Raw genomic sequence first — 25587 nt, forward strand, 5'->3', positions numbered from 1 at the left:
GCACATCGTAGTTCAATTGTCATTGCAACGTCTAGAATGCCGTGTCAAACGAAGTAGGACAGTGACTTTAGGAAGAAAATTTTTATATTGAATTGCATAGTTTTGCATACAACTTTATGTATATTGAAAGTATCATCACAAAATACTATATAACGAATAATCAGTGAAGTGATAGTATTTACCTGGTTTAGGTGTAGGAGCTGAAGAAAAAGTTTATTATGCGCAAGAGAAACAAAAGACTGTGTTATGGCTTTGGAGCCAAGACCAACTTCTCAACAAAAACAATATGATTACTTGTTGAAATTTTTATTAGTTGGTGACAGTGATGTAGGGAAACAAGAAATCTTAAGTGGTCTTGAAGATGGATCATCAGAATCGCCTTTTTGCAGTGGAGGTGGTAAGAATACTAGCCTTGCATGTATGTTTACTGACGGGGATAATATATTCACAAAATATTTAGTGTAGTGAGACAGTGCTTGGAATAACGATCATCTTTCAACTGACTCACTTGTATTAATTGTATTTGTATTCCCACAGCATACAAAACAACAACAATACTCTTGGATGGAAAGCGGGTGAAATTGCAGCTATGGGACACTTCTGGGCAGGGTCGATTTTGTACTATTATTCGATCGTATTCTCGTGGAGCACAGGGTATTTTGTTGGTGTATGATATCACAAATAAATGGTCATTTGATGGTATTGACCGTTGGCTGAAAGAAGTTGAAGAGGTGAGAATTACGGCAAAATTGTTTTAAATTTACACTTACTGGTGACCAACTTTGAGTTGACATTAGCATTGTTTTTGTGCTACCAAATACTTAATATAGACCTAGCTATATCGTAGGAAAAAGATATGACGGGTGATTCGGTACAAGATGAGCACATGGTAAAAAGATTTCCTAAAAAGCATGATTTTTTAGTAGCATGTTGTTTAAAATATGAGGATGTGTAGATATTTTTGTTTTACCTGCTGAAATAGGCTGGAAAATATAAAAGTGACGAAGTAATATAGGCTTAACTTATGTCACTTAGCTATACGTAACCTCAACTAACCCTGTCACAGTCCTCGGTCTCCTGTTACTTAGTTATCCTCTTCTAATCCATTCTAATCTTATCACTTCTCAACCTCCTGTCATTTAGTTATCTCCTCATAACCTGTTTTAATCTTGTCACAGTACTCGACCTCTTTCTTAGTTCTTGGTGTATGCGCCCATGTCGTGCAGAATACTCTATTGAAATAAAGTATAATTAACCAAGACTTCCACAATGTAATCTGGTCATTTATCTAGTAGAAGTTAGACAAAACAAGTTGTAGTTGTAGAGGTTAATGTACAGAAGTATTGATAACCATATACTAATTGTGGCATTGTATTATATTTACTGTTTAAGGTAAGAAATTTTATATGGAGTAATTTTACGTGAATATGCATAGTCTCTTACCCATTTAAATTCTCCATTGCACATATCCTACATCGTTAGCATTTTAAAGAACCTCGTTACCAAGCTTTACTTATGATCATGATGATCCAGTAGTACATGGACACAGATGTTTTCTACACCATTACCATAAATAGCTATGGTCTCTCATATTTTCAAGTTCATTTATGTGTATGACCAATTGTGGATAAATTTTTATTTGTGTAATATTTCTTGCAGCATGCACCTGGTGTTCCAAAGGTACTAGTCGGTAATCGGCTTCATCTAGCCTTCAAGAGACAAGTGGGGGCCCGAGAAGCTGAGACCTATGCTGCAAAGAACCGCATGGCTTTCTTTGAAGTTAGTCCACTGTGTGACTTCAACATCCGTGAGAGTTTTAGCGAGCTGTCTCGCATGGCCCTTCATCGCAATGGCATGGAAAGACTCTGGAGATCAAATAAAGGTGAGGTAGAGCCTTTGTGTGGTAGCCTACATCCATTGGTGGATTCCGTTGGAGAATAGGATTGGTTCAAATCTTCACAAGACCAAATTAAATTTATGATTTCCAAGAAGTTTCGGATCAAATTTTTTGTAGAATACTCACATTTCCTGTCCCATTATTTCACTTTTTTTGTATATAAAATTTACGCCATCATCCTTATCACTGAAACAGGAAACAGTACCACTTCTACAAGAGCCAACTCCATAGTATTTCGAACTGAGATATGTTTTATGAAGCAATGAACCACCATAGAATTCCGTGATTTATTTTGATGTACAATGAATTTTCAAGCATGACATATTGTTGATCCTGCTATTATATATATTTTCTAAATTTTAGACATCAGCTCAAAGAATTTGAGTGACCACAAGGGTCCTGAATACAATAAACATGTACAATATAATGTGATGTGATACATTAAAGAAAAAAGAAAGTTAATTGTTTAAGGCAAATATAAGTGGATTAATTGAAATAGAGATGATGATGTAATATTTGAAGAGAATCCTTGATAATATTTATAAGGACAGACATTACATAATCAAAAGGAATGTGAAGTTCCTTCAGATAATTCCATGTGAATTTGGAAATAGAACCTCTACTGCCAAACAGCAGTTACTGTTACTGTTACTGTTATTATCATCGTTGTTAATAGCATGGTGGTCATAGTTAGGCTATTCGATTCTTTACTATATCACTGAATCATTTTGGAATAACAAACCTTTTTTGGATTTTTTAGTTGTTTTGTTTGTTTATCATTTTTTTCCCGACTCATAAAATAACATATGATTTAGATATATTGAAATTAATAATCAAAATATTTTGAAAGATGTTGTGTTCAGTGTAAAGTCTAAATTTTGCAACATTTGATCTTCTAGGATAATGAGGAATTAAATTTGAGTGGTATGTATGTATGTATGTATGTATGTATCCAATGCCTACCCACTTCACTAGCCTACGTGATTCGGGTTCTGCCTATTGCGGATAGATGGCAGGACTGTGACCCTTTTCTAGTTGTACACCACTTTGATGGGCCACACTGTACATGATGTTGAGAGTTATGTCGTGTACTAGGGTGAGTGTATGTGTTCGTGTAAGTGTAGTGTGTGGAATGAGTGATGATGACGAAGATGAGGAAGGAAGAAGGGGAAACCCAGTACCAGCACGTAGCCTACTCCTGTTGAATAGAATCAAGGGGGCCGCCAGGCCTAACATCCCCATCCAACTGATGAATCACTATCAACAGTGACATATGCCTTCTCTTCATATGCATTGTGAAGAGATTTGGGATCTAACCCAGACATATTGGTGCACAATCTGGTGATTAGAAGTTGCGCACTGCCATCTCTCCTAGTCCAGAGGTAGAAATTTTACATGAAAATTTCTGACCCTGCCAGAAATCGAACTCGGGCCAGCTAGTCTGGAGGCAGACATGCTACCACAGAGCTAACTCGGCGAACAGTTGTAAGTTTAGTGTTTACTCAGATGTTTCACAGATTTGTGAGGCATTTTTATTTCTCGTTGGAATTCTCTTTTTGTTATATTCAACCTCATTTTCATAGACTCCACAGTGTGGTTTTATTCGTTACAAAATAATTTTCTTCCTGAAATTTTCTATGTGTTTAACTATATTATACATTTATTTTATTTGTTTCTGGAGTTGAAGCATATACTACAGCATGAATGTCTTTGAATTAAAGAGCACAACTACATTGTTAAATATACAATGTTTATAAAAGAATTGTTACAGTGAATTATATAATAATTGCATCAATTACATTAGAATTTGTGATCTATTCTCTGATATTTCTTAATAAAAAGTAAGTCCCATGTTAGACCTGTTTGGAAGTACTAAGTTATTTGTGGAATGTAGCTTTTCTTTAATCTTTATCTTGTACATCAAGTTATCGTGACAGATACTTACGGACATTGATTTGAGTTTATTTATTTCTTACTACAGAGTCTGTTTCTTAACATTCACTCATTTTCATTTCTTCCTTTTTCCTTTATTGACTTGTGATCTCATTGATTTTAAATAGTTTATTTTTTTTAAGGAATCATTAATGTAGTACTATATGTATAATCGCTAGATCTCGGATTTGAAGGCTATAAAAAACATCATTTTAGACGTCTAAAATAGGTCACAAAAGCATTAAAATTGACTCAAAAGTGTCATTTGTCATCAGAAATACAAGCATATATATGTATGTACCCAGTGCCTATCCACTTCACTTGCGTGATTTGGGTTCTGCAAGTTGTGAATAGATGGCAAGACTGTGACCAATTTTCAAGTTGCACACCATATCGACAGGCAATGCTCTCCATAATGTGTATCTGTGGAGAGTTATGTCGTGTACTAGGGTTAATGTATGTGTAAGTGTTCATGTAAGTGTAGTGAGGGAAGTGGAAAAAAACCAGAGGCGGTATGCTACCCCAAGATTTTCCCTTGGCATACCCCGATTTAAAAAAGGCATACCCTCTCCCTTACAACATACACATACATGATGTATACAATAAATTGTTTCGTGCAGTCAGTAACGCGAATTTTTTAGCTTACGCAACACATTAAATTTCTTAATAAAATAATTTCAAGTTAATCCAATTATTTACTAGATTATTTTGCAATGTCCATTAAGACTTATCATTTAAAATAATGTTAAAGCTTCAAAGTGCCTTACTCAATTGTCAATAAAAAGTGCAACAACAACAAAAATGATAGTCACTAAATTAGCAACAATGACCACCACAAACTACAGACCACAGTCTTCTATACTTGAAATACTGCTGTTGTAAGTATTTCAGGGGTTGACTTATCAAACAAACGTGTCTAAATACACGTTGAGTACAGTTCGAGAAGGCTGTGGTTTAGATTTACATAGCAAACAGGTAATACTCTTTGCTGTGAAGAAATATATAAACAAATTTTTATGGATCACATTTTTTCAGTGACGGTATGTCATTTTTCACTAGCAGTATGTTTTCTGGCCATAGAAACCAGTGGCGGTATTCCATAGCATCGCATACCGTCTCACTTCCCTCACTATGTAAGTGTGTGCAGGGAATGGGTGAGGATGATGAAGATGAGGAAGAGAGAAGGGGAAACCCAGTGCTGGTACATAGCCTACTCCTGTCGAATAGCAGGCTTAACATCTCTGTTCGATGGATGAGTCACTATCAACAGTGACATATGCACTGTGGAGAGATTTGGAACTTAACCCAGGTATATTGGTGCACAATCTAGTGATTAGAAGTTGTGCACCTCTACCTCTCCTAGCCTCAAGGTAGAAATTTTACACGAAAATTTCTGACCCTGATGAGAATCAAACCTGGGCGAACTAGTTTGGAGGCAGATGTGCTACCACAGTGCTAACTCTGCAGATTTACATGCAGATTTTTTTTAGTACTAATGATGGGTACTTGACTTACGTCATTCACCCATATGAAGCCAGTTATGTAGACCAATTTAAATTTGTTGGGATACCACAGGGGAACCAGAGCTCCCAGAGAAAACACTTGTGTTACCGGGACTACGGGCTTGCCCAACACAAGTTGTAAATCAGGGGTACACTGGGGATCGAACCCGTGTTCACAGGATTGTAAGTCCAGCACTCTAGCCACTAGACCACTGTGGGAGCTTCACATGCAGATATTAAAATACATATTTTAACTTAAACTAAAATTACAATCATTAACAACACGAAAGCATATATTTAGAAAACAAATATTAACTAGTTATATTACTTGTAAAAGCTTTTATTAATGCCCCAGAAATAAACTGTAGATTAATTGATACTCATATTTTCATTTTTTTCCTGAAAACACTTGTTTAAATTTTCCAACTCTTTTCTTCCCTTTTAATACCGGTAGTCATTGCATTACATAACATTTTTTTTTTTTTTTTTCTTTTTCAATTTTCGTTACTTAAACTTTGTCGTTTATGTGAAAGAATCGTCACTTAAGTGATAAGTGCAAACTTAAATTTAGGGTCTTCTGCCCCCAAATTTCTCTGCTATTCACCATTCCTTCCAAAGCATCCTTCTGAACAGTTTAACAACATTAAGATATATGGATCATATGCCATGACCAAGAGGAAGGTGGAAAATAGGAAGGATTATAGAATTCTGAGTTTGCAGTGAAGGACTTGTCCTTGGACAGAAAACTATGAATGAAAATGAATATAAACTGAAATAGAAAACAAAGATTGTGGTGATAAAGTTGTATCATCACTAGTAAATCAAAGAAATATGACAAAATGCACTACCACTACTAATGCTGTGTAAGGTTCACATCTCCTCAAATTTCTCTTCGTATATTGTGTAATCTGTTAAGGAAAAGAAAAATCAGAAGAGAAATGCCAAGAAAATGATTGTAAATTGTAAAATAGTAGTGCCTTGAATAAAACTGAAAAATGGTTAAAAAAGACTGAACACAATAAAGAAAAATAATAAACAAAATTAAAACAGCAGTTTTTTTAGCAATAAAATCAAGCTTTGATAGATTAAAATATTTTTGTCTTCTTAATTATTTGATATTTGTGGAAATAGAAAACATCCTTTTATGCAGCAGATGATTTAGAATATGTCTCTATCACAATAATGGAAATCTCAGGAAACCAGTGTTCCTAAGACAGTTATTAATGTTTGTAATGTTGATGATTGATGTTTATAGTGCTATTACCAGCAAGGACATCTTATGCGTATGTGGATCTTACGCATTACACCTGATCGCATATACTGTGAAACAGATTGGCCATCCTCATGTTAAAAATGGTAACATGTGGAAGAGAACAACCATCAGGATTGCCACTGTTGATTGGTAACAACTGCTACATGGAAGTACAGTTTCTCCATACAATTCAAATGAGAGTTATAACATGACTTCTTTCAGTCACTTGATGGCATAGTGAAATTGATAAAAGTTGTTGCCTTCAAAGCCCATAAGGCTGATCATTCTGTTATATGTGATCTGGAGTAATACAGTTTGCTCCAAATTAAGGAACAAACTTTGCTTTGAAAGGGCTTCAAAACTAAATTAGTGAATAAAGAATATTACGTTCAAACTGAGGAACAAAAGAATATGACTGTGAATGTTTATATTTTAAAATTTGCATGAAGTGTGGAGTATTTTATGTAAACACACTGTTACAAGTTTTGACAACGTGTATATTTTACAGTGTTAATGTTTCTTGCTGAAAGGTAACTAGCTCTTATTTACTTAGCACTAAATTTGATAATATTTTATCATCATCATAAACCAATCCAGCTTAGGCCCTCCAAGACCTGTTCTGTAAAATCTCTTGAAAATATTTAATATTGAACAGTCCGAAAGTTTATTAATTACTAATGGAGCATAGAAATTCCATTAACAGAAAGTCTACTTTCAGCTTACTTAAATATTGGTTCAAATAAAAGAATTCCACAAGTTTTTTTATTGTGATCTTTTCCTTCAACATGTGCTTTTGTTCTCAAAATTTGTATTGTGATGAAGGAATGTTATTTAAATGGACACAACCATGGATCGAGTTAACTGTTACATTTCATGAAAAATTAATATTTGTGGACAAAACAGCTATGTAGCAGCTTTTCAATGAAGACTTTGAGTCCCCTGTCAATAATCCACCATTGTTTCATAATCACCATGTTATAATTTTATTGACTCCTCTTATTTTGAGGGTTTTTCCTCCAAATTCAGATTCATTGTAGCATATTGGTTTATTATGTCCATCCTCTCTGTACTTTGTTTCCTGCTTGGTCTGCAAGGACTCCTTCTACATAGCAGGGAACTTGATAAGACAAGCAACAGCTGGCCAGTAAATTTTATCTGAAGCTGGCTCTTTCAGGGTCAGACAGTTCTCATATATGCCACTACGACACTATTATTCCTTTCCTTTCGAAGGTAGTTGTGCAAGGATTGTTATTACCTCTTAAAAGTTAAATCTGACTCAATTTTTAATCAAGAGAAGTTGTGTTTGTTAGTAAACATGATTACTATTAATTCACTGACGAAGGCTCACTGATTCCTAATGACTTCTGTGGTCTAAAATAATAATGTATACAGAAAGGAGAAGAATGGAGTGGTGCTTTCATTTAAATTCTAGATAGAAATCTTTGAATATTGTCAAGTTGGGTCATGATGAAAGTGCAATTGCTTATGTTTTACATTATTTTAGTTTTATCATCAGCAAGTGAACAGGGTGAAGGATAGCTTTGAAAAGTATGAATGAGGCAAAATATATAAATATTCCGAAAGTAGTAAGGTGTAAGTGAACACCATAAAATCAAATGTTGGCCACCTCTGTGAAGAAGAGTCACTTGTGTACAGGATGTAAACTATTAAACTGCCAAAACAGTTCTGGTGGTACAGTATAAATAACTGTAGGAAGAAGCCAAATAATGTTTTTTTTGTAACTGTCAAGGTTTTCAGAAATGTGTTTTGTGAGTCTTAACTTTTTTGAAAGTGAGAATAGACAGTCATTATTTTCTTTGCCTGATAGGCTTACATACTCTGAAGCAGACATTTGTTACTCTGTTATGTATTGGTATGTGTTGGGTGCAAGGTCATTGGCAATGGCATTCACGTTGAGTCGAAATGTAAACAAATAATAATTGGACTACTATCAATCTTAAAAATGTGGCATTTTACAAATTAAAAATAAAATTATAAGAATAATTAAATTTCACTAGACATTATGTTCGGTAGACAGATATGTAGAGGAGAAGGTGGAATATGGAAGAAGGTTGTAATATGGGAATTGCCATAACTTTTGACATTCCAATGCTATCTAGTGGTGGCCCCCACTGAACTACTTCTAAAGGTGCACCCTCGTCTCTCGGCCAAACAGCAACTCATTGTAGTGAGTGATGCGAAGGCAGTAGGATAGAATTGTTTTCGTGGGAGTCAAATGTTTTTGTAAGGTAAGACCAGCTCATTTTTCTTTACTAAGTAAATGAGGTAATATATTGATACCTAGTGTTTTATGTAGTACTTAAACAGTGCTTTAAAATGAGATACTTATTTTTCCAAATATCACATTTGTTAGGTTAACATATTTTAGGTTATGCACAAACATGATGACTGGTGGGAATATGGCAATCACGAAATTTCATAGAACCAATTCCAGGGCCTAGAGAACCAACTGCATTCTCCACAAAGACAAGACTGCAGAAAAAGAGGAGTGTCCAGGCGAGAAAGAAACTACATTTTGTCCCTGAAGATCAGTTGGATAAAGATGAAGACAACATATCAGTTTCTACAGAAGGAGCAACATTATTAGTCTAGTTTCCGTAATTTAATTTTTCATTTGTATTAAAACAGTTCATGTATAATATTTTCATTAAAATTGTAATGTTTCAACAGAACTTTATGCTATTCCCATATTACCATATGATTTACTCAGACATAAAGTTTGCAGTACTTCGTATTTTCTTGCTATATTTTTTTTATGTTTTAATATTTTTAGTTTGGTACTTTCTAAACACTATGGCAACATATTACATTAAAGAGCTGTGCTATTATCCAATAATGATATTGTTACAATAATGTTTTATTTACAGTCTAATAAAAATACGTTCCCATATTAACACCTTTTCCTCTACTGTCTGTATAATTTTGGCAATTTAAATCATTTACACCCTGTATGCACATTTTGTGATAATGGTTTCCAGTGACCTGGATCTTGGTAGTTACATTATTTTCCTTCTTGCTTCCCAATATAGGCTAGTTATATCTTATGCACTTTGGGTGCTGCACTGAAGTTGGCCCATATTGTTGTGCATTTAGTGCCATCCAGGGGACACATGTACGAGGGGGATCCAGGAAATAACGACCGTTCGTGCATACCCGCCGCGCAGCTGACTCCCCTTCCTTGTTTGAAGGTCAACTGGCTTCCTTAACATGTGTTCTCATAATGTTGTGAGTACTGGTTGCAACAAGTCGCCATTGTGCATTTTGTGTTACTTCAAAATGAACGACGTGATTGATAATCCCGCCGACTGTGAGGTGAGGAGTGTGATTCGATTTTTGAATGCCCGACATTTGAAACCTGCAGAAATTTACCGGCAATTGAAAGAAGTGTATGGTGATACTGTAATGAATGAAAGAAATGTGAGAAAATGGTGCGAAATGTTCAACAATGGGCAAACAAATGTCCACGATGAAACTCGAGCCGGACGCCCATCACTCATCACAGAAGACCTGAAGACTAAAGTGAACGACAGACTTGCAAGACAGGCGCACATCACTCGACGAATTGCATATTGCCTTTCCTGACATTTCTCGTTCTTTGCTTGGTGAAATTGTGTCGCAACATCTTGGCTACCACAAAATCTGTGCACGATGGGTTCCACCAACACAAAACTCAGAGAATGGCCTCAGCATTGACATTCTTGATGCGATATCACACAGATGGAGACGCCTTTCTTGATCAAATTGTGACTGGTGATGAGACCTGGGTGTCTCACAACACCCCAGAGACCAAGCGCCAATCACGTCAGTGGCATCATCCCTCATCACCCAAGAAACCGAGAAAATTCAAACAGACTCTCTCAACACAAAAAGTCATGGCTACTGTCTTTTGGGATCGCAAAGGTGTTCTTTTGCTGGATTTCATGCCAAAAGGCACTACGATCAATGCAAATCGTTATTGTGAGACTTTACGAAAACTACGGCGAGCCATTCAAAACAAGAGGTGAGGAATGCTTTCGAGAGGAGTTGTGCTTCTTCACGACAACGCCAGCCCGCACACTGCTGCTTCAACTCGAGAATTGCTGGATCAATTCGGATCATCCGCCCTATAGTCCAGACCTTGCTCCTAGCAATTTTCACCTTTTCACTAAGCTGAAAGACTTTCTGGGTGGTACGCGTTTTGGAAGTGATGAAGAGTTGAAGAAGACAGTGAACACCCTTAATGAACTGGCGGCAGAGGAGTATAACACGGGAATTCTAAAGCTAGTGAACAGATACGACAAATGTTTAAATGTAGGTAGTGATTATGTAGAGAAGTAAAGGAAGCTTCAGTTATGTAACAGACTTTGTTTTTTCAAATAAATATTTTTTTTTTTCATTATTACAACAAAACGGTCGTTATTTCCTGGATCCCCCTCATATGTCTCTCAAGGGAGTGCTATGAACGGGAACAGCATTGTCCCTCAATATACACATCTTGTGCTGCACTTGATACATGTACTGTATATGTCGTGGAAATTGCCACACACTATACTGAAACTTTTGAACTTTTATATGATACTAGCTGAAAGCACCTGGCATTGCCCGGGTTGTTCTTTTTGCTTCTTTTTCTCATTAAACTGGTTGTTAGACTTTTTGGCAATCTCAGAAACTCAACTATAGATAACCAAAACGAATTGTCTTTAATAAGCTTTCCACATCCATAAAGATGAATCTTTACATAGCGTCACTTACATGAATTAACTTCTTAGCCAAATGCCGGAAAGGATTAACTCAATTTATAACAATTGCAGATCAGGCAATGAAAGAAAACATTTCATCACGTGCCTTACTTACAAATGTTTTTTAATTTGTATGTATATACCAGGTGTTTCAGACCACCCGTATCAGCCTTTTTCTCGAAAACTATATACTGGTTGTTCATAAAAAATTTTTATAACCAAAACCTATGTAAAAAATCGATTGGTGGTAGTACCATTTTCCATAACAAACCGGAAGTAGGTGTACCTGTGGTCAACTTCGAAATTTCAAATGAGAACATAGGTCATTAAAGGTGCCGTTGGAAACTACTTTTAAAAAGAAACAACTTTTACTGAAACTTTTTTTTTCTGACTTTTATTGTTTACTCACAAACCAACAAAAAAGGTATTTCTGATCTCCTACAAACATCCGTGATTGCATGGAGACCTTCAGCACAGCTGAGAGATATACAGAATTCTATGTTTCATATCTTCTCTAGTTGTTGGATGCACCTGGTAGAACATGTCTTTAATTCTCCCCCACAAGAAGAAGTAATTTGGAGCGAAGTCAGGAGATAGGGCAGGCCAGGCTACTGGTCCTCCTGTCCAATTCACTGCAGGGGAATAACCGGTTAATAACTCACCGAGCCCTACGTGAAAAGTGAGCCGGACAGCTGCCCTGCTGAAGCCGCATCATTAACCAAAGCACAAGGGGAACATCATGAAGCAACTGGTGCATAATGTTTCGGAGGAAGCGTGCGTTCTACCATTCAAGTTCTGCTCAAAAAAGTATTGTCCTATGACTCGATGTCCGAGGAGGCCACATCATGTGTTGAGGCTCCACACGTGCTTGTAATCCACTGCACATAGCCAGTGTGGATTAACTGGAGACCAGTAATGGGCATTGTAGAGATTCACCTGACCATTACTTTTGAAAGTTGCCTCATCAGTCCACAGAATTCTGAGCTCAAAATCACGGTCCATGTTTGGAAACCAGTTGCAGAAATCAACACGAGTCTGGAAGTCATGTCCCCCAAGTTTCTGATGGAAATAAATATGGTATGAATGAAATGAATGACATTTGTTGTCTTTGAGAATTCTAAACACTGTATTATGATGCAATCCTAAGTCACGGGCAATCCTTCTTGTGGGAGAGAATTAAAGACATGATCTACCAGGTGCGTCCAACAACTAGAGAAGACATGAAACAAAGAATTAGACAAGCCACACCATGTGTGTCTCTCAGCTATGCTGAAGTTCTCTGTGCAATCACGGATGTTAGGAGGAGATCAGAACATTGTTTAGCACAGGGTGGCGGACATTTTGAACACGTACTATGAAGAGGGTATGTACATAAACAACACACAGCATTTCTCAGAAAATACCATTTTTGTTGTTTTGTGGGTAAACAATAAAAGTTAGAAAAAAAAAGTTTCAGTAAAAGTTGTTTCTTTTTAAAAGTAGTTTCCAATGGCACCTTCGGTGACTCATTTTCCCATTTGAAATTTCGAAGTTGACCACAGGTACGCCTACTTCCTGTTTGTTCGAGAAGAAAAGCTGATACGGGTGGTCTGAAACACCCGATATATATATTATACTGTATACATATACAGGGCTTTCATTTCAAGTTTTTCCAGTCTAAATAACTAATTATTTAAATTGAATTCAATTTAAACAAAAACACGTCAATTTAGTAATCAGGCTTACATTTTAGATTTCACCCCACACCCTCCAGCCATCCCACTTCGAAATTTAAAATGACACCCCTGTATTTTTATACTTAAATATGAAAGAACATTCAATTGTTTATACACCTCATTCATTTATTTCACATCTTTTGCCTGGCAATCTGACAAGAAACAGTTTATTTTGCACTAAATCGAGTGTTCAAAATGTGCTCCATTGTTGGTTTAAGAGTAATACAGTCTATTTTGGAACTCCTCGCAAACGTTTTGGTGTGTTTTCTTACTAATCCGATTACATTCTTGGGTTATTCTATGTTTCAGTTCTTAAATATTCTCAGACGGAGTATAAACAACTCATTTCAAATGACCCCATAGGAAGAAGTCAAGCAGCGTCAGGTTTGAAGATCTCACCAGCCATTCTACAACAACACCTCTCCTACCAATCTATTTTCCAGGAAATCTTCTATTCAGCACAGATACTGCATAGTGTGAAGGAGTTCCATCCTGTTGAAAATGCAAATTTTATTCGTCCAACACCAGGTTTCCTTCATTGACTTGGTTGTCTAATGACAGTGTGATAAGTGGATGAATTTCATTTTCTAATATGTTTAGATATAATTCTTCAGTCAGGTTTTCTTCAATGAAAATTGGTCCAACAATATCCCCAAAAATTTCACCCCACACATTGATCTTCTGAGGAAACGGTATTATCTTCACAAAACACATGAGGATTTTCAATGTTCCAGTATCTACAATATTGTGTTTGTCGACAAACCCATTTAAAAAAAAGTCGCTCATCACTAAAGCAAATATTTTGTGTCAAATTTGGGTCATCTTCAATTCTCTGAGACATCTGTTCACAAAATTCTACTCTTCTATCAAAATAGTCTTTGCTGAGCTGTTGGTGACTTTGTATTTTGTAGGGGAAAAATTTGTTCATTTTCAGCACTTTATGTATGGAACCAACCAAAATGTTTGTTACTTTTGGAATGGAGGTGATGGGTTCATTAACCCTACGTTAGGCGCGTGGGTGGCAGGCATCATCCAGTCCATTTCTCATAACTGTTTTATGAAATTGAATGCAACTACGCATGCGCGGTTCTCTGTGCCTCTTGGACGATTTTAGAACTACCAATCAGTTCAATTCCAACAGCAGACCTTGAACATCGCACTTGTGAGAAGCGGATTTACTGACCTGGATGATCATTGTCATCCATGCACCAAACTACAATTCATTGTAAATACACACTGGTTTATTATAATGTCTGTTATTCTTTGGAAGTTATCGCTGTGCCATGTTTCTTTCCACTGCTCGTAATGCATCTGCAATGTGATTTTTGTCAATTATGCAATATTCTGACAATGAGATCCGAGTATGTTTGACTGTTTTATTAGAAATTATACCTATATTCCTATATTATACTCACTATCATGTTTATGTTTACGCAGAATACGTCTGTTACTTGATAGTTAGGCCTATATTATTGAAATATTATAGTGATATTTTTTTTTTTTTTCATTTCAGGCATATAGAATTGCTATCTGCATTCATTTTAATCACTTAGAATGAATAACCAAAACAAACGAACAGTGAAACATACTAACGATCCCAATGCATTGCTGAATTGGGTATTTGAAAAAAGTGACGAAGAAGAAAGTAATGATGAAAGTGACCACGATTGAGATCATGTTATAGAGAGCGACCACAATTCAGCGACTGAGCAAGAATTGAGTGAAAGTGAGGATAGTGTAACTAATGATGATATTCCTGGAGACTATTACCTGGGTAAGGATAGTGAGACGAAATGGAGCAAAGTAACACCTCTGGTCAATATTCGTACTCTTGCGCATAATTTGGTGAAACATCTACCTGGTCCCAAAGGTAAAGCTCGAGAAACCGAAAGAGACATTGAAATTTTGGATTTGTTTTTGACCGATACTGTGATCAATATTATAGTGACTTCAATCAACATATACATTGGAACTGTACGAAATAATTTTGACCATGCTAGAGATGCCAGACATACTGATAGTCTTGAAATTAGGGCATTTATAGGTCTCTTGTACCTCATTGGCAGTCTAAGATGCTCTAGGAAAAACATTCATCAGCTATGGGACAACTCAAGAGGAAATGGACTTGAATCTTGCTATTTGACTATGAGCGAGAAACGATTCCACTTTCTGTTGAGGTGTATTAGATTTGATGATGTAAGAGATAGATCCACTCGCAGGGAAATAGATAAGTTAGCTCCAAAATGGGAACTATTTGAGCTTATGGTAGATAGTTTTCAGAGATATTTTGTTCCCAGCGAGTATGTCACTATTGACGAGCAACTACTGGCTTTCAGAGGAAATTGTCCCTTTCGGCAGTATATTCCAAATAAACTGGCAAATTATGGCGTGAAAATGTTTGCTCTTGTTGATGCTAAAACAGCTTGCACTATAAATCTTGAAACATACGTTGGAATGCAACCTGCAGGTCCCTATCAGCAGAGCAATAGCTCCCAGGAAATAGTTTTGCATTTAGTTGAACCTATCTGTGGGACAAATCGAAATATAACCGGTGACAATTGGTTTTTAAGCATATCTCTTGCAAATAAATTGTTGCATGAAAAGAAACTCACTTATGTGGGAATTCTTCGCAAAACTAAGAGGGAAATTCCACTGAATTTCTTACCCAACAAGCAAAGATTGCAACATTCGTCTCTCTTTGGATTTCAAAGAGACATGACTCTTGTCATTGCCCAAAAAAGAATAAAACTGTTATACTTTTAACAACTATGCAACATGATAAAGCAGTAGATGAAGAGACTAGTGAAAAAAGAAAACCAGAAATGATAAGTTTCTACAATATGATCAAAGTTGGAGTCGATCTAGTAGACCAAATCTGTCAACACAACAATGTAGCCAGGAACACAAGACGTTGGCCTATGGTTATTTTCTACGACCTCCTTAATATTGCTTCAATAAATGCATTATGCATTTATAAAGCTCATCGTCCCGAGGAGAAATTGAAAAGAACAGACTTTTTACAGAGTCTTGCTTGGTAAATGGTGAAGTCACAGAATATAAGGAGAGCAACAATTCCTCAAATTTCAGCTGAGATTAGGAAACAAACGTAGTTGTTACTTGGAAACACTACAACTCCAGCACTGATCAACGAACGCCGTGGAGGTAGAGGGCGGTGTTATGAATGTGGACGGAGCAGAAATAAGACTACAAGGAGATGGTGCGAGAATTGGACCTGTCCTGATCACCTGAAAGATGTGTGTGTGTGAACTGCTTTGGACAGTAACGCATGCTGACACTGTGCATTTTCAAAACGTTTACAAAATTTGGCACTGATACATAAAATTAAATTGAATTATTGTGTTGTGATAGTTATAAGTAGTTCTTTCAAAATGTTCCTAATTGATCTCTTGTATTTGAAATATATATTCACGAACATGCTGACACTGTGTATTTTCAAAACGTTTATCAAAGTTGCCACTGATATAAAATATAATTGAATTAATGTATTGTGGTAGTTATACGTATTGTTGTTTCAGTGTGTTCCTAATTGATTTCTTGTATTTGAAATATGTATTCATAAACACGCTGACACTATGTATTTTCAAAACGTTTATAAAAGTTGCCACTGATACATAACATAACATTGAATTACTGTATTGTGACAGTTATATGTAATTGTTGTTTCAAAATGTTCCTAATTATCACTCTTGTATTTCAAATTATGTATTCACACTTAAATGTTATTATTTCATTTCATAAATAACAAATAAAACGTAATTTTAATATTGGATGACAAGTGTCCTCCACGCGCCTACTGCAGGGTTAATGAAATGACCTAATTTTTCAATCTGCAAAGTTTCATCGAGTTTTCTAGGTTGGCCATTTGCTTTATTGCACACAGAACCAGTTTCTTCAAATTTCCGTATTAGATCTATGACATATCGATGACTTACATTTTTCTCAGGATGCCTCTTGTTGAAAGCTCTAGTAGTTCTACTAGCACAATGGTTTGCAGCTCCATAAATGAATATGATTTCTGTTCTCTCTTGAAGGGTATACACCATTTTACAATAATTTAATACACGAACACAACTATTACAATTAATGTTCAATGGTATTTGTAGCTTCAGCTCTAATCAACAGTAACAATAATTGAGGTTGCCAGGCAACTATATAAAACAAAAGATGTGAAATAAATTAATGAGGTGTATAAACAATTGAATGCTCTTTCATATTTAAGTATAAAAATATAGGAGCGCCACTTGAAATTTCAAAGTCGGGGTGACTGGGGATGGGGGTGAAATCTAAAATGCAATTAAGCCTGGTTTCTTACTTCCTCCTCAATATCTAAATTGACGTGTTTTTTTGTTTAAATTGAATTCAATTTAAATAATAGTTATTTAGACTGCGAAGTTTTGAAATGAAAGCCCTGTATGTATTGTGTTTATTTATTTATTTATTCTGGCGTGGTTAAGACCATCAGGCCTTCTCTTCCACATCACCAGAAATACAAATAAAATAATAGAAAAATCAAACTACAAGTAAAACCAAACGAATATATGTATACATAATATATATAGGCTACAGTCACACAAACTTTAAATGAATTAGCATTGTCCTGAAGTTCAGCAAAACAAAAACATACCCCTTGGTTCCTATACACCCACTTACCATTGTATCAATGTTCTACAGATATTGCATTTTATCTCTGCTGGTCTGTGACTGTTAAATTTCAAATGGCTTATCTTAGTCATGGGAGTCAATGTATTAAAAACCGTTCTGCCATCTTCTTTCCTTCCCCCCCAAAAATGTGGCATTGCACAGAGGCAGACGTAAAATAATTATAAGATCTGTACATTGATCTGAAGCTGCGCATTTCACGTAGTTTCATGTCTGTGTGTTTTCACTTGAATTTCAGAGACAGCTGACATTAAACAGGGAATTCCCTTGTTCCCAGTCTGAACCTGTTGGGGTGTCATCGTGAGCCAAAATTGATCTCTCTATCGGTTGTACCAAAGAGTCAGTATATACAGTAGTGGCAAAAAAACCGAACCGACCCTTGTAGCTGATTTCAGAGCCTTGTTCACTCCAGAGCATGATAGATTGGTAACTAAGACTTGTGTGGTTCGAATTCTGCGTGGGAAGGAAACTTTTTTTTGTTCCTTATTCAAATTTATTCCCAATACTTCCGATTGCTGGTAAAATTCATGTTCTGGGAATAATAAGTTAATTAAGCAGTAAAATATTGCTGCAATTGAAAAGTACTGGAAATAAATTTGAATAAGGAACAAAAAAAGTTTCTTCCCAGGCAGAATTCGAACCACGAAAGTCTTAGTTACCAGTCTATCATGCTCTGGAGTGAACAAGGCTCTGAAACAAGTGACAAGGGTCAGTCCGGATTTTTTTGCCATTATACGTATATAATTTAATTTATATTGGAAGATTTTTTTACCCCTTGACTGCTGTATGCTTATTGTTTTTCTTAATATGACTTGAGAAACTATATCTCACAAATTCAGAACATACACAGAATATAGATACAATATAAACTTGCACTAAGTCATTTTTCAACATAAAGCCTAATATTCTGAGAGCCGTATACTAGTTTCTTAGAAATTAAGAGATTATTTCCACAACACGTAACATACTACATTGGCAACGTGATTATGCAGTCCGAAAATGTGTTACTGCAAAATTCTGACATGAACAACAATATTTTGAGAGACGTATATTTTAGAATTAATACAGTGTTATTTTCAATAGACTTACGTACATTCACATACTACATTAGCAATATGACAAAAGTATAATTGAATTGCTTTTTGATATGTGTAAAATCTTTTTTCCTATTTCTTTGTATAAAATATAGTTGAGAATGTGAAAAACAGGGAGTTTTTAAATTAATGTCTGCAACTTTGAGTGACTGTCCTTGAGCTTTATTTCAATATAGCCATTACAAATGTTGGTCGCACTGAAATTGCTATTACTTAAAATCGAAAGGCATCGGGTATCATAGGAATCTGTGGGATAAAAGCATCTTCTCCTTTCGTTTTGCCAGTTAATATTGTCATGTTTTGCATGAGTTTTTTCACACCAATTCTTATTCCATTGCATAATTTTGGTGAGTCAATATTTCTCAATAGTACTATTGGTGATTCAATATTAAGTATTAAATTACATGGTAGCAATCCTTGTGGTTTCAAAGAATTCAGTTTGATAAAACACAGTCTGCTCACTATCTACAACTGCATCGAGAAATTCATAATACTATCCCAGACTGCTTAAATATACTTATTCTATGAATTATCTAGTTTTAGTCTTCATGATGTGTATCAACAATGTTAATTAATTTCGCGTTATAATTTCCATGGCCTCGTGAAAGTCGATGCTAAATACAACAGACAATAATAAAGAACAATTGACTACAGAAGATTGCATTTTAATATTATACATGAATGTTTGATCATATTTATTTTAATTTTTAAAATTAATTTAACGTCTATTTGCACAATTTTAATGTAGCCTATGTTTTACTCCTGATTATGAAGGTTAAATGTGCAAACTTTGACACATATTGGTCAAAGCGTGTAGATTTGTATAGAGAACATACAAACAAACATACATTCACTTTTATTATTATTAAGATATGTTTTAAGTTGTAATGCACTTGCTGTGTACCATGGAGTACAGCTTTAAGTTCTCAAGTTGGTATGATTTATACATGCATAGTGTTCTGTAATAGTGGTGCACAAGTTTATCCTGAGGATCCACCTTGTAAAATAGCATCAAAGCTGTTACTTGCATGAACGCGGGAAAAACCTTACTTCTGATATCTCTAATGTTTTTATTTCCAAAGTATTTATTGTGATTATATCATCTTTTGATTCCATGCTTTGATCTACCAACAGTTCTGAGCTTGCAGGAGCTATGCTGTCGTGCGATTGTGGCCCGTACTACAGTTTATGGTATCGACCAACTTCCACTTCCAACTGCAATCAAATCTCACCTGAAATCGTATGCCATGACAAGCTACACTACATCGATGCAGCATCGTTATGTCTTAAACCATAATAGAAGTTCAGGTGGTAATAAGACTGGATTATCAGCACATCACAAAAAGTTGAAGTTTGTTGGGGGTGCGACATCACCCTCATCCTCTGGCTCCCCTCCAGACATGAACTCTACGCGAACCAGCTGCACAGGACGCAATTCTTGTAATATTTCATGAACAATAAGAGTGGAAGATGTGCAGATGATAAGTTATTTATTTTATACGAGAGGAACAGACTGGTGTTGTATTGTTTTTCTGGTGGGAGTAACTGAATTCATTGCTCAAGAAATGCTTTGGGGTGATGTGAAGGCAAGTCAGTGTAAAGCCTTCATATAGATGGTCTGATTGTATGGAATGTGTTTTACCTCTTGCAACAACCGGGTTCCACTCGTACACTCTGGTCATGTAAAGTATGAGATGCTTGGAGTAGGAACAGAGCATATTAGACTGTGTCACATTTGGTTACCTTCTTTTTTACTTTTCCAGTCTCTTAACGCGTGTGTCCCCTTGTAATTGTGAGTTTTATTTCTCAGTTTTGCATTTGCTGTCTTGTATCAACATTTTTGCTCTTTGTCTTCTGTGTGAGTGAATGTTCTGTCCATCGAATGGTTGATGTGAGATTTTTTTTAAATTTGTTATTGACAACTTCTTTGAAAAGAGATAATAGACTTGTTTAAAGAGTTTGTAAAAGAACCAAAGTATGTAGGTTGTAAATAAACTATGCAGAGAGTAAGCAATATGAGTTAATGAGAGTTAGATGAGTTGTGGTTTATCAGAATTACAAGTGACAGATAGTCTGATGGATGGAACAGAGTTGGATCAGGTCTGGACCAACATGCAAACTTTGATAATCATCATTTAATCTTTTTATGTATATCCAAGACAGAATCCTCTCGTCTACACTACACTACAGTATGGAATAATTTTATTTCACTGTCTTAATGTCGTAGATAAATAAGCAAATGGACTTCCCATTTTTAGGCAGAAAGCTTAGTTGCTTTGAGCATCCTTATCAGTTTGCAAGAGACTTAAGAGAGTTATGTGTTTCTTCTCTAATTGATATGTGACATTTGAGATTTTTGTCCAAAATTATCACTTGTAAATCCATCCATTTCACAATCTTGCATTTGCAAAATTGGATCATATTTTTTCAATACATTATTACCGTCCATTGTAATATTTGTGTATTATAATTACTAGTGACTGTTCACACACAATTAACATTTCACATTGTTATTATTCTCTGTCATTAGCAAACCAGAATAGATTTTTTCTTCCACTTTAGTGATAACCAAACTAACGGCAGTGCCAAACGTGATGGAATGAAGTTCAAATTCTGTATAAAAGAAAGCAGTTAGCAATTAGTTGTAGGAGAGGGAAAGAAACTGACGTTTCCCCTTAAAACAGTGCTTACTTCTCCTTCTCTATTTGACATTTGTTACTGAGGGACAGTGGAAACATACTTCTGTCTGATAAATCTTGAAATGGTGCAATAACTGCTCACAGCAGCAATATTATTTCTCAAGGTAAGAAATTAAGTTTCCTTTGTCTGTGTTACCAAGTCACATTAATGGGTTTCTGGGTTCTATTAAGAAAAAATTATTTAGATTTTGATTTGATCTGAGAATTTCAGAATTTTCTTATGCCTGACATAAGAATTCATGTTATAAATGGACTGATGCAGAAAACTGGGCAATTTTTAAACATCAGTAAGTTCTATCTGACTAATAGCTTGACTGAAAACTAATAACTTTAAAATATGTACAGTGTTAAAGAAAATTAAATGATATACCTTATTTACTTGTATATAAGACACCTTTTATCCGATTTTTATTGTCGAAAAGTGAGGAGGTTCTTACATATGATGATCTAAATATTAAAAGAGAAGGAAGTCATTGAAAATATATTATAGATAACTTAAAAATGTTAAACACAGGTATTTTATTATACAGTGTAATACATACCGTACAAAAATAGACCACAATTAAAAATATAACAACTCATGTGTTTATTACACATGATAAACCCACAAAACCACAGTGCTTCGATTGTCTTATTGTTTGGATCATATCTCTCCATCATTGATTTCTATGCCTTATCATGCACGTAATGACAAAAGATTAAAGAAAGAAGTTGGAGACATTGATTTGTCTGGGTTTTAAGTGTAAAAAAAAAAAGTTGTCTTGGGCTGTGACTGCCAGATCCTTAGATTGCAGTGCAAAATATTTTTTTTGTTTTTGACTGTTCAACATTGAGGTAGCACTTACATACATTGGAGTATTATATTTGAGTAAATACATTATATGAATTTCAGATCCTCCTATTCTTAGGGATTGATGTTATTTTATTTGATAAAAATGAAGCACGGGAGTGTTCATTATAAATTATCATTATATAATTATTATTCAAGGAATATGTAAGTGAAATTTATTACTATTTGCTACTTTTCTAGTTTGTTACAACTATTGCACTCTAAAGATATGCTGACACATCGCTACATTTGTTGTGCTATTTTTTTGTGTTGTACAACGTGAGAGCTGCGAAAGTTGCTATCCTGTTCACACACAGAGGTCTACCTCTACAGCCACAGTTTAGGTACAGCTTTGCATTTCTTTGTTTATTCTGTACTGTACCAGTATTTTGTGGTTATGTATGTGTTAGATTTTCAGATAAAGTGCAAGCTACTGTTTACTTATCAATTGATTTATTTACAAAATAAAGAACATGCGAAAAATACATTTGAAACCAATAAACGCAACATAACAACAGGCTGAAGTAGGGGGGTTAGTGTGGAGTAATACCCATGTTTATGTTAAGAGCTGGTCTTAATTGGATGGACTATAGCAATTTTTCTAAGCCTAACGTCTCTTACTTTTTGTTGAGAGAATTGTCGTGGATCTAGTGGTCTACTATTTATTTTTTTATCCAAACTTTATAAAGTGATCAGAAAAACGCCAGTATATTTTAATAATAAAGAAGTCCAACACTTGCCGTAAACGATGTTGGCAACTGTTCTGTTGCTACGGAAAGTTAAACAATCATTTATTTTAATTATGTCAAACACTAATATACATAGATGCATTATAAAGTATTATTGCCATACTGCTTGCAACCCTGAGAGCTCTTTTCACACGTTGCTATTTTAAAGCATGAAAAAGTTTTGAACAGTTGGTTTGGTAGCTGCTACTTCCCAGCTTGCATTGTTGATCACACATCGCAATATGCAAGTTATGCAGTATTTTGTATGCAGCGCTGCAAAAGTAGTGATGTGTGATTGTACCTTAAGTGTAACAATAATTATAGTTATTGAACTACTCTAAATTTCATTTACTAATCAAATATTTCTGTATTAAGCTTGTGAAGAAAAATTGTGGAATTTTTTTTAAAGCACGAAAATTTATTAATCATTCTTATATTGTTAGTAATTGGCTTACTTGAATGTCATTAAAATTGAAATGTTGGAAAAATATTATCTTTGCCAGTGTTGCCAAATCTGAGAAAAAAACTGAAGTAAAGTCCTAATTTTTTATCGCTACAGCTTTTTTTTTTTCTTCAAGCTCTCTTAAGCCTGCCACAATTTAATTGCTTAACCTCTTAATGCCAGAATACATTGTGGGCCACTGGTTACCAACCCGTGAATTAATATTCAGCCTTTTGAATATTCAGAAGTGCACAGGTCTTTGTCAAATGATTGAGATAAATGCCTGAAAGATACATAACATCTTCATCTGTATCATGGCATGGTGCATAATCAAAATGGGAATAATATTTTCATATCTTTTGCTTGATTTTTTTAAGGGAAAGTTAATTGTACGTGTTCTGAATTACTATATTTGAAAGTCAAGGACTTAACAGTTTACAAAATTTGTATTGAGGCAGTATATTATAGCGATATGATGGAAATAATGCTAGTCAATGAAAATGTTCTCTGCAGTTACAGCTTTTCCTCGAATATAAGACATTTGATTGTTGAACACTGTTACGAGAACCAATAGCACAATGTTCCACTTTTCATGTTGTTTTCGTGGCCATTCATAAGTCTTGCTTATCTTGAATAATTGTTAATAGTGAATTTTTTATACGCGTCCTCTTTAAAGACTAGACAGATACATTTTTTTATACTGGTCTTCTATTGTCTAAAATGATCAATTTAAGAAATATATGTTCAGACTTGTTGATTTGTAATGATTTTTACTGTCACTTTCACATATGCTCTTCTTTGAGAAGACTTAGCAAAGCTATGTTGATGTGTTTTTAATCTGGGAGAATAATCCCAATGTTGTACAAAGCATAACTGAGTGGAATTCCCTCCTCCTCCTATTAGTCCACAGCACATGTTATTGCTTTCAGTGAAGTCCCGTGAAAATAATTCATATTTCTGATATTTACGACGACATAACCCTATTTATAATTCCTCAAGAAGTATTAATAATGTTAATGTATTAATATGAACGCTGAACTGAAATAACCTTAGTTTATTCTTGATTTTGAAATTGCATTAATGGCTTCTGAAGTCCAGTTCAAGGTTGTTGGATTTTTATTGTATTCATTAAATTTGGAGACTGATACTATAATAAAATGACCCTTGTCGGGAAACATTGTATGATACTTGATAGGTTTGAAATAAGCCTGACAACATGACCGACAACCAAAACCAAGATTATAAATAGCAAAATGTCAGGTTTGAATACCAGTATTTAAAATTTTTTAACTGCCAGTTTCAGTGGATCATCCTTTAAACAGCCTTTTTTGTGTAATATGAATTGTAATGTATTCGGCAATTTTGTAATAGGAAGTGAATTCCTACCTCATCGTAATATTCACTAAATTAAATTAGCATAAAATATCTGTGAGTATTGTTTAACAGTGAGTTTTTTTTTATGTAAGTAAGAAAATTGGTACTTTGTATGTACATATACTGTTTCATTTGAAGGAGATATTTGTTTTTGTTTTGTTCTGAACTGTACAGTTTCAATTTTACAAGGCAGTTATTTCTTCTAGTTAATGAATTCACAAGAATATTTTTGTATTTAAATTATTTTATTTTTATTTTTTGCTTAAGTTATTAATGTGTTTTATGCATGCAATTGCAATTTCTATAAGAATTTTTCTACTTCTATAACAATGTGCAAATGCTGATTACTGCAAATAACAACTGTAGTTAAATTTCCGCAGAACTTACCTGACTCATTTTAGACATGAAGGTAGTCGTAAGTTGAGTTTTCTTGGTTTATTTCTTTTAGATGACTGTACCAGGGTTTGGAAACACTTTCATACGAATTGCAGTATTTTTATCAGCTTCTCTTTCGATGTTCAATAGTTCATTTTTGTGAAAATTATTTTTATAACATTTATATATAATTCAGAGTGTAAAACCTTAACAGGGGTGTAAATTTGATATTTCAGTTAGGAAATGCATGATCCATGTTGCAGTTAATGGCTAATAATATTGTAAAATATGAATGACATGAATTTTAATTAAACACAACTTGCAATATT

At 34.8% G+C, this 25587-nt stretch overlaps 1 protein-coding gene across 1 annotated transcript; it reads left to right on the forward strand.

Moving 5' to 3' along the window:
- Positions 1-7: 7 nt before the first annotated feature.
- Rab40 (RAS oncogene family member Rab40) lies at positions 8-25587 on the forward strand. Its single transcript, XM_069835197.1, has 4 exons — positions 8-397; positions 538-731; positions 1660-1882; positions 19946-25587. Exons 1-4 carry the CDS (start codon positions 247-249, stop codon positions 20263-20265), a joined length of 888 nt encoding a protein of 295 aa, XP_069691298.1. The 5' UTR covers positions 8-246; the 3' UTR covers positions 20266-25587.

This window comes from Periplaneta americana, chromosome 9 (assembly GCF_040183065.1).
Source record: "Periplaneta americana isolate PAMFEO1 chromosome 9, P.americana_PAMFEO1_priV1, whole genome shotgun sequence".
In the NCBI taxonomy this organism is placed as follows: Eukaryota; Metazoa; Arthropoda; class Insecta; order Blattodea; family Blattidae; genus Periplaneta; species Periplaneta americana.

Excerpts from the sequence above, each read along its gene's own strand:
- Rab40 (XM_069835197.1), top strand. The coding sequence starts at position 247 with ATGGCTTTGGAGCCAAGACCAACTTCTCAACAAAAACAATATGATTAC. Across the intron at positions 398-537 it reads GCCTTTTTGCAGTGGAGGTG|CATACAAAACAACAACAATA; the intron begins GTAAGAATACTA and ends GTATTCCCACAG. Across the intron at positions 1,883-19,945 it reads ACTCTGGAGATCAAATAAAG|TTCTGAGCTTGCAGGAGCTA; the intron begins GTGAGGTAGAGC and ends ATCTACCAACAG.